The sequence below is a fragment of the Lactuca virosa genome, chromosome 8, assembly GCF_052849685.1.
Source record: "Lactuca virosa cultivar CGN04683 chromosome 8, Lactuca_virosa_CGN04683_v6, whole genome shotgun sequence".
NCBI lineage: Eukaryota > Viridiplantae > Streptophyta > Magnoliopsida > Asterales > Asteraceae > Lactuca > Lactuca virosa.
This window is the reverse complement of record NC_136433.1, coordinates 47,652,056-47,662,976: the sequence shown is the minus strand read 5'-3', so window position 1 is coordinate 47,662,976 and position 10,921 is coordinate 47,652,056. Positions and strand designations below refer to the sequence as shown.

The 10,921-nt window shown below is 36.6% G+C and overlaps 1 protein-coding gene and 1 non-coding gene across 2 annotated transcripts; one reads left to right on the top strand and one right to left on the bottom strand.

Moving 5' to 3' along the window:
• Nucleotides 1–1,020: 1,020 nt before the first annotated feature.
• On the bottom strand, nucleotides 1,021–1,128 carry LOC145135373 (small nucleolar RNA R71). The gene has a single exon (XR_013719835.1). It is a non-coding gene; the product is annotated as a small nucleolar RNA R71 (small nucleolar RNA).
• Nucleotides 1,129–10,031: 8,903 nt separating this feature from the next.
• Nucleotides 10,032–10,520, top strand: LOC145130320 (uncharacterized). The gene has a single exon (XM_079065139.1). It carries the CDS (start codon nucleotides 10,032–10,034, stop codon nucleotides 10,518–10,520), a length of 489 nt encoding a protein of 162 aa, XP_078921265.1.
• The last annotated feature ends 401 nt before the right edge of the window (nucleotides 10,521–10,921 follow it).

Here is a 10,921-nt window from a genome sequence, read left to right as displayed (position 1 = left end):
GAGAAAACCCCTATTTAATTGTTTTAAAATTAGTTAACTTTTAGTAGATAAATTAGCTCTTAATCATTTTCGTTCCCCTTGTGTTCGACACCCTGCTTTCTTACTATACTACTATTCGATTAGGTACACTGCATATCACATTTAGCTTGCTTAGATAGTTTGGTTTATAAATTAAAAACTAGTATATAACTTGTGTATCAAGTTTTTGGCGTCGTTGTCGGGGAACAGTTTCATTATTAGTAAATTTATTCTGCTATTTGTTATCGATCCTTTGTGTGTAATTTATTGCATACAAAGGTATTTTACTGTTTTGGTTTTCGAATTTTTTTCTATTTTCTAGTTAGCCACGTCGTGGTCACGATTGGCCACGCCGTGGTCACTGTGCGAACAGGTTTCAGTTTAATTATTTTCATTCGTTTTACACGTTTGATTCCTGTTTTGTTTCAGTGAGTATATAATCTGAGTATCTTCATCTAATACAATACCTGGTTTGAAAAATCCCGAGTCCATTTTTCACAAAAGCAACAAAGAAAGGAGAGAAGAAAAAGACAATCCAAAAGGAGAAGTCAAACCGAACGAAGTAGAGAGCGAATACGTGACCGATTCAGAATCTAAAAAGGAAAACGAACCAGAAGCCGAGATAACCAACATTACGAACATGACCATGGAGGAATACAAGAAACGGATGCGTGACAACGGGCCAAGTCTTGTGCAACCCGAAATTCTAAACACAGTCAACTTCGAGCTAAAGGGGCACATACTTGCTATGTTGAAAGATATCCCATTCTACGGGAAAGATCACGAGGATGCATACATGCATATCGATGAAGTGAAAGACATTGCGAAGTACATCAATGTTCCCAATGTCACATGAGAAATGGTGTTATTACGATTGCTTCCAGTCACTTTTAGAGGGGTGGAAAAAGATTGGCTCAAAGCACTTCTGCCTGGCGCTATCACAACATAGGCACAACTTCGTGAAGAGTTCATCCAACAATTCAACCCACCATCAAAGGTTGCAAATTTGAAGAAGAACATCATTAACTTCGAACAACAAGGTGGAGAATCTTTATATGAAGCGTGGGAAAGGTAGAAGGGGTTACTTATAAATTGCCCAAAACACGACCTAAATGTGCAACAAGAGGTCTCAATCTTCTATGATGGGGTAAACGTGACCACGTAACAACTCCTTGACTCTCAAGGACCACTAACAAAGAAGGCTACAACAAAAATCAATGAGCTAATTGAGGAGTTCTCCAAACATTCAATGGAATATAACAACCCTCGAGAAGACAAGACAAGAGGATACAAATATGACAATGGAGCTTCAGAAGATTTGGATGCGGTGATGGAAAAGTTTGAGTCAATGGACCAAAGGATGACGAATATGGTGTTAGATTAGTGTCTAAGTCCATAACTATAATTGGTATGTACTTGACCCGAGAGTAGCATGGTCCATTTCGGTTGCATATCATAAGGACAATTTGATAGGATGGACTTTTGAGAAGAGGTTATTTATGATTTATTAATATATTATAAGTTCTAATATATTAATATGAAATCATATTATTTAATTAGTATTGATCAAGAATTAATTTGGAATTAATTTAGTGATCAAAAGAGACTAATTAAATATATGGGGATTGATTGTGTAAATTATTCATTCTTATAGAGTGGGCTTATGATCCATAGTTCTTTATGTTGGGATAAACCCATGTGGTGACCCATGGATACTCCATGGAGGTTAAAACCCATGAAGCCTAAGGAATGTGGAAAGTCATGCACATTAGGGTTTGCATGGTGTAACCCTAGTTGTGCCACACTATATAAGAAGCCCCTTGGTTGGTGAAAAGTGGACTAGTGATCTTTGGAAGAGTCATAGAGCCGATTTCTAGAGCAAGTCATTCTCTCTCAAGTTATCCTTTGTCCTAGGTGTGTTGTGATTCCATTTGAGGCATTCATACTATTGGTACTAAGTTCTTAAAGGCCAAATACATCAAGGGCAACAAGCTACAACAAAAGGTATGTTATCTAACTTGTTTTATTACCCAAGTATCAAATTTTTGTATGCTAGTTAGGGTAATACCTTGGAAAATGAAAGTTTGCATGTATAATAGAGAAAACATAGATCCAAGGTATTTAGGGTTGCATGTACACCTTAGGAGTGTTAGAATTCTCAAAACCCATCAGTGGTATCAGAGCCTAGGGTTGTTTTCAATTATACTTGATGCTACTTGTTGTTTAAGCTTAAAAAATCGATTTGTTGCTGTTCTGGACAGTGGACCCGCCGAGTCCACTGGGGGACTCACCAAGTCCAAGCACAATTCTGACCAACTCGCCGAGTTTGTTCTTGCACTCGACGAGTTGATGCTCCAAAATGCAGATTTTCGAGGTTTTTGGCTAGAATTGGACTAGGATTATTACCCTAAGCTGTTTTTGAACTTATAAACATGTTTTTGATGTGGTAATGATCATGATTATCCAATTTATAAGATAATTGTCAAAGTTTCATGTTTTGTATTAGTTTATATGATTATGTTAATTACATGAAATTTGTTTGATATGAATTATCTTGTTCATATGAGTTTAATCTGGATCATGGACATTATTTGACATGCTTGTTAGTTTATTTGATGATATTTATGGCCTTTAATGTACCCCATAACTTGTCCTCAAGTTATGGAATGTGAAAAGTTTTTCTTTTAAAGAGTTCATTAAACTCATAGGTTATGGTCTTGAATAGTCTTTTTACATAAATGTTTTTATAAACTCCATAACTTGTCCTCAAGTTATGGATTTTCAAGAGTCTTTTCATTAAAGTATATATTAAACTCATATGTTATGGATTCCAAAAGTTTTTGAATAGTTCAAAACTTGCCCTCAAGTTTTGGAATTTGTAAAGTTTCACTTTTTGAATACTTTAGTTCCAAACCCTAGAGTTTTAAAAGTTTAAAATCCAACCCTATACTATTATAATATTATATGTTTAGTATTTATATATATATTGTATAAGAGTAAAGTCAGTCTTACCGTTAGTATGCCTCATTCACGAAGCCGGTCTATAAGGGGGGTATAAGATTACTGCCTATAAAATGGCAGTTTAATGGGTGTGCATTCTCACCCACCGCTTCCTTGACTGGTGGAGGGTCGTTAGCCGAACGGGTTTGACAGGACATTTAAATTCTCATTAAAAGTATAATAAAATACTAAGTAACTAAACACTCATAAATTCCCAATCTTAGTTACTTAGGAAAAATGTGAAATTGGTGCTAACCCATGAAATTGCACTTTGCACCTTGTTAAGTCGTTAGTGGAGCGTGTGTGGTTAACTGGCGCACTAATCTGGGACTGACAGTGAGTGGCAAAGGGTAGCTTGATGTTAATCATAGATCAATGGAGCGTGTGTGGTTAACCGGCACATTGATTAGGTGGTTGTAACATTGGGCGTACCGAGCTAATTTGCATGGTTATTCACACCTTGTTTGTGATCCTCGGCATCCTAGTCACAAACTTGAAGGGCACAATCGAGATTTAAACATACCATTGAATTGTTCAATGAATCTCAAAGGATCTAGGAGTTTCAATCCATTTAAAACTTAATAATCAATTTCGTTTTTCGTGGTGGAAATTGGTAAATCGTCATTTACCTACCTTCAAATATTTTGCAATAGGATTACAGCATCCCTCTTCCGAATTGTAAAATATTGTGTTGGATCCTGGTCTTAATATTTCATTTGGGTGTTATATTAAGGACTGAAATAAACTAAACTTGAATTTCTCCCTCATAAATGTCTAAGTTCAGACAACTATGGTCTTCACGAATCTTTTGAAAAAAAAACTTTCTTTATAAAGATGATTTTCCACAAGGCAATCAAGGTGAAAGATTAATCCCTTCTTTGTGCTTTAGTGGAACTTCACTTCCTCAACCTTCTCCAATTATTCTCCCTAACCCACAAGTTCTAGGTCACTCAAATCCCTATTGGCAGGAAGGAAAGTTTGTATGTGCTCACGTCTTGGAGATGAAGTTACGTATTGACAAGCTGGGAGAGTTGGGTGCCAAAGTCTCAAGGAAGTTGGCTGTTGACTGGGTTCTTCAATCACTTCCTAAGTCATATAGCGGGTTCTTTAAGGACTACTACGTGACAGACCACGACATGACCCTTATCGATCTTACCTATTTTCTTGTTGCTGCTGAATCAGCAAGGACTTGGTGCAATGGTAAAGCAAATTTGACTGGAGGATCTACTCCCCAAACTTCCATGGACATTGAAAATGGTAACATTGGAAGTCCAGAAAAGCTTTCTCTTCCCAATGGAAAGGGATCAACCATGGTCAAGTCATTTGACCATATGGTAAAGAGAAACGCTAAGTCTGATATAGTCTCGTGTACCATTCCAAAGAGTCCATATATTTCTTTTGCCAAGAGAAGAGGCATTGGTTGCGAAGCTGCCGTATCTACCTGAAGGACCACAAGGATGGTAAAGTCAGAGTGTATGTCTCTGCTTCAGGTAAGTCCACTATCTAACTCTATTAAGATCCTATTTGGAGATTCTTAATACATGATGTAATGTAATTACATTTTGATGTTTTGAAGAATCGAAGAAATGAAAGGAAGCTTAAAAGAAGAGTATGATGAGTCTGATCGCGAAGAGATGGATTTCGATCGCATGGTTCGATGATCAGATTTGTGATCTGTTGCTTAAGAGTTATGATAGATTGCTTAGGAATAGATAACAACATATTTTCACTTGTATTTGCATTGTAAGGATAAGTTTTCCGCAATTTTATAAATAAAGAAAAATTTTGAAATTTATCTTATTTTTAAAATTTCCTTACAATGGCATTTGTGAAAAATTGTTGCTTATATGTTTCCATTGATAGCAATATTGGAATATGTATTTGATTCTTTCGGTTGTGGTAGTGTCATAGTTTACCAAATAAGGAAAGATTCTCATCAACCAAGTTTCAATTGGATAGAAACTTGGAATCATGCAACTCGTAGTGTGTGATGAATGAGAACCTTCATCTTTGGGAAATTAAGACTAATTCCTTGTTCACATGTATATGTGAGTCAAGTGAAGGATTAGGGGATCGGGTACACAGGGTGTGCGCTGGTCAAGATCCACCACAAAGATCAATAAGACTATTCGTCATGATCTACTAAAGTTTAGTAAACATGGTTATGCTTAAAAGTTTAAGTATAATTCTGAAACATTCGAAAAGGTTCAATGTATGGCAGAACGAATGAGAAGAATCAAATTAGGCAGAAAGATAAAAGTTTCTCCAATCTAAAAAGATGGGAGAGTACTTTAGTATCGTGTTTTATGATCATCTAAATGTTTATGGTAAAGCCATATCACAATTGATCCTCTAAAGACATATTAGTGCATTTGTATGGCTAAGAAGAGGAATCATGAATTGTTGAAATAGTTTAAATCAAGAAGATGAATCATACTTCGTTCCCAAAACAAGTCTTAGAGTCATACTCCAAGATTGTAACCTTGAGTGACATAATCTTAAGAAATGTTTAAAACACTTATCAAATGTAGAGTAAAAGTTTTTTTTTTACTCTTGTACATTTGAAATTGGTAAGTTGTGATGTTTTGGATAAAACAAAAACCAACTAAGGCCAATTGTGTGAAGTGTTTTCTTGATAAGAATCCACACTAATTCTTGAATATTTGTTTTGTCAAGGAATGGTTCTTGACAGAGAATCTTATATGTCAAGAGGTCAGTGGGAGTCTTAAAGATCTTGAAAGTTTCAAGAACTAATCAAGAGCAAACCTATTGTTAAACACTAGCACACGACTTGAGGTTTGTAACCTATCGTGTTGACATATTCTTATTTCTGTGCCCATTCCAGTTAAAGTTGACTATGCATGTGAGTTCTATGAGTTCTCAATTGTTTGCATAACAACCTGGGAGCAATGGTAGGCCCTTGTGCTGCCAAGTGGCAAGAAATTAAGATTGAACTAGTTCAATCCATATGAGTTTGGATTTGTCACTAACCTTGTCTTTTGATTATGGTTTGACAAATTTACATGGATAGGAACACATACACCATAAAATCTAAGTGTCATAAGGTTTCTCTCCGATTCATGAAAATGAAGGTGAGGAAACGCTTTCACTAAGTAGATTTTAAGGAGATAGCAGTTGTGATATTTGTATTCTCAAATTTGATTATGATTACGGCATACTGTTTCATAATTCGAATTGTGAGGAATGGCAAAAAGTCTAAACACTTGAGACTTATTGCTGTAAGTTCTTAAATTGTTTAGACACACATGTGAGCTATCTAAGGAAAGGTGTATGAGTTTGAGAAGCCTAGATAAAGTCTTATCAAAGCATCTCGTATTAGAAATCTGAACTTTGGTAAGAAAGTCAATAAGTATTGATTTATAGAAGTCCGGCTGATTTCTGGGTACATGTCATAGCTAGTGGGAGCATAAATGTTATGCTAGCAAAAGTAATGATTATTATGCTAATGGGAGCATAATGAATTATGATGAATGTTGCAAGTTAGCAATGTTAATTATAGAAAACAAAAGTTTCAATTCGCAAGTTGCAGGGTTTGAAAAGTTGTTTTGCTATAATTAAGGGAGAGGAATTCACACTTCATTGCAAATCTAAAAGCTTAGATTGAGGTTTTAATCAGATATAGTCAAATATATATATGAATGGTATGTTGGAATTTTTCAACATAAGGAAATTCTATATATGGATGTGTTAATTGCGTTCTCAAAAATTCGACTATGATTACGACATCCCTTTTCATAATTCGAATGATGAGAACATGGCAAATAGAAATATTATAGCAAAAGGCTGATCAAGTATCATGTCTTCATGTAAGACTTCATGAATCGTGTCCTATATGCTTCAGGTATAGGATCGATTACATGTGCTATAATATTCATCCCTTCTAAATTTTCCAAATGCCTAGGGCATTAAGAGGGAAAAAGGTCTAGAACCGGATATGACTAAAATGGTTAGGCAATTGTCGAGGACAATCTGAGGTTTACCAAAGATTGGTTGCTCATGGACAGTTGGAAGTATATTTTAAATTTTGGAAAGGACCATATTGACATACTCTGAGAAGAGGTAACTCTTGTTCAGAAGTGATGGTCAAAATGGGAATATGGAAATGTTTCCATAAGTGCAAGTTATTCTTTAAATCCGTGTAAGGTTAGAAACTTTTATGCAAGAAGGATGTTCAAAGGAATGTGCTTTGAATTTGAGACTTCGCTTCCATAGAATTGTCTTGTAACACTCTCCATTGGAATACTTTGTAATGTCTGTTGTTAAGTCTCCGTGACTTTTGATACCTAGACATTACAAAGGAATCATAGCATGATAGTTTAGAATCTAACACATTCTGGTAGTGACAAGAATTTTGGATTCTTACACTGGTGATAAAGATTTGGAATTGTGAAATGAGTTTCATTGAAGATGTGTTCAATTGATCTATTTCACAAAGTAAGGACCATAGACAAACATAGTGTGCATGCATGGAGCATGGCATAACTATTGTTTAGACAAACATAGTGTGCATGCTTGGAGCATGGCACAACTATTGTTTTAATTCAAGTATTAAGTTGATTATTCGAAACATTATACAATGAATAATGAGTAATCAATATGACTCAAAAGTTTTGGGCCATATAGGATTAGTATTATTACTATGTTTCACTTTGCATGTTTTGAATTCCTGAATAACTAGGTTATTCAAACCATCGACAGTCGATCATACTTTGGAAGTAGGTATTGAAGCAAGACTGCCATGAATGGGTCTATAGTTTGTCTAGGACATAGCTGCAGTGTTCATGAGTGCTCATGGAATAAGATTCGAGTATTGGATTAAACCCACGCTCATCTGAATCACTTCATGGATTTTATCACGAGTGATTAGTGAGACGATAATATCTTATATTCTTAAAACCAAGACATGTGAGTTGTAATTTACAAGTTGGTTGCACATTGACATATGTAAACGCATCAGTAACTTGGTGTTATAAAACATATCGTTATGTGTAATTTGATGAGTAAGTACAAGCAAGCATTTGAGTCGAAGTTTATCCATTCCTTTTACCCTTGGAGGGATAAAAGCGATATCTGTGGGCCCCTCGATGATTTAGTGATGACAACCCTAAGCGCTCGGCCGAGCCTGGACTGATTTGATTTTTTCAGTTAGTCGGTCGTTATAAATCGAAAATTGGGAAACAACAGATGGAAAGACAGAATGATCATAATACATGCCTCAGTCCATATGATATCTTGTAGAATGGAAGAATATATGATCCCTTATCTAATGGACGCGTCATTGACTAGATCAGAGTTTGACAACGGCTTTTAAGAGCTACAATTGCTAGTCGGGTTGTGGAGTCGTACTTGCAATAATAGTTATTAGACTTATCCAAGTGGGAGACTGTTGGATTAGTGTCTAAGTCCATAACTATAATTGGTATGTACTTGACCCGAGAGTAGCATGGTCCATTTGGGTTGCATATCATCAGGACAATTTGATAGGATGGACTTTTGAGAAGAGGTTATTTATGATTTATTAATATATTATAAGTTCTAATATATTAATATGAAATCATATTATTTAATTAGTATTGATAAAGAATTAATTTGGAATTAATTTAGTGATCAAAAGAGACTAATTAAATATACGGGGATTGATTGTGTAAATCATTCATTCTTATAAAGTGGGCTTATCATCCATAGTTCTTTATGTTGGGATAAACCCATGTGGTGACCCATGGATACTCCATGGAGGTTAAAACCCATGAAGCCTAAGGAATGTGGAAAGTCATGCACATTAGGGTTTGCATGGTGTAACCCTAGTTGTGCCACACTATATAAGAAGCCCCTTGGTTGGTGAAAAGTGGACTAGTGATCTTTGGAAGAGTCATAGAGCCGATTTCTAGAGCAAGTCATTCTCTCTCAAGTTATCCTTTGTCCTAGGTGTGTTGTGATTCCATTTGAGGCATTCATACTATTGGTACTAAGTTCTTAAAGGCCAAATACATCAAGGGCAACAAGCTACAACAAAAGGTATGTTATCTAACTTGTTTTATTACCCAAGTATCAAAGTTTTGTATGCTAGTTAGGGTAATACCTTGGAAAATGAAAGTTTGCATGTATAATAGAGAAAACATAGATCCAAGGTATTTAGGGTTGCATGTACACCTTAGGAGTGTTAGAATGCTCAAAACCCATCAGATGGATCAATCCATCCATTTAATTCGTGTTGGGTGTGATAATTGTAGCGGGCCTCACTTGACCAAAGACTGTGACCTCGACTAGAATGGAAACCAGAATGGTCAAGCTTATTACTCTATTGGCGACAAGTACGATGAAGATTGGCGGAAACCGAAGAAGGATTGGATGCCGTATGATGAGTATAGAAAGGTAAAAGAGGAGAAGTACAAGCAACAAGGTTGCAGTTTTTATCAAAAGGAGCAACCGCCTCCCGAAAAGTAGAACGATTTTGAAGCAATGATTGCTCGATTTGCAGTCGCATCTGAAAAAAGACATGATGAAACTGATGTTGTCCTCCGAAATCAGCAAGCCTCGATCTGTAACATCGAGCAACAAATAGGTCAACTTTCAAGGTAATTCAACGAACGTCTTCTGGGCTCACTTCCAAGCAACACGGAGACCAATCCCAAAGCTCACGTCAAGGCCGTAATAAAAAGGAGTGGTAAAATTATAAACCCTTTGATTCCTCTAACTGACAATGATTCATCAAATGTGCAGCAGCCGGAAGAAGAAAACGACCAAGAAAAAGCCACTGCCCAGTAGCCACGGCATGGCCATCAGATGAAGAAAAGAAAACTCCTCCTATAAAAGAATATCAGCCACCTCTTCCGTATCCGAGTCGGGCTAAGCAAGACAAACAAGCTGAGGACTACAAGAAGTTTCTGGAACACATCAAGGCTCTACAAATTAATATCCCATTTATTGAAGCTGTTTCACAAATACCAAAATATGCCTAGTTCTTGAAAGACCTTCTCACAAACCGAAAGAAGATGGAGGAAGTGTCAAATGTGATATTGAACGAGAATTGCTCAGCGGCTATGCTTAACAAGTTGCCAAAGAAGATAGGAGATCCGGGAAGCTTGACACTTCCTTTTCAATTCGGGAATCTAACAACGAGTCATGCTCTTGCCGATTTGGGAGCATGTGTGAATTTAATGCCCTATTCATTCTACAAGAAGTTGAATCTCCCGGAGCCAAGACCAATACGCATGGAAATTCATCTAGCCAACAAGATGGTGACATTCCCGAGAGTTATTTGTGAAGATCTTTTGTTTAAGATTGATAAGTTTGTCTTTCCTGTAGATTTCATAGTACTTGACATGGGGGAGGAGAATCAAGTCCCTAATATTCTTGGAAGACCATTTCTTAGCACCGTGCAAGCTCTAGTGGACATTAGAGAATCAAAGCTCACACTTCGGGTTGGAGAATATGCAATAACATTTGGTGTTGGTCGAGCAAGGAAGCATATTAAAGATTAGCGATGACATGGTCCTTTCGGTTGACACGTTCGACTCATTCATGAAGAAAGAAATGAAAGAATGGAAATAGAATGAGATAGATGGTTACATGACTCTTAAGGAGGATGATTTTGATTCCGAACATGACCTTGAAGAACTAGAAAAGCTACTGGAAGAAAACGATTATAAAGAGAAAATAGGCTTTATGAAGAAGCCCCACGTCGTGGCCAAACAGTATCCACGACGTGGGAGTCAGAAAATCCTCTATGTGATGGGGAGAAAAGAAGCCCCACGACATGGTAATCAGAAGCCGACACCATGGCCACTGAGCAGAGCCAAAAACCAAGTCTCAAGCCCTTACCCGATCATTTAGAGTACGCCTTCCTGGAAGATAATGAACAGAAGCCCGTGATCATAGCATT

Bases quoted from the DNA above. Each gene is read 5' to 3' on its own strand.
- LOC145130320 (XM_079065139.1), top strand. From the start codon at position 10,032: ATGGAGGAAGTGTCAAATGTGATATTGAACGAGAATTGCTCAGCGGCT.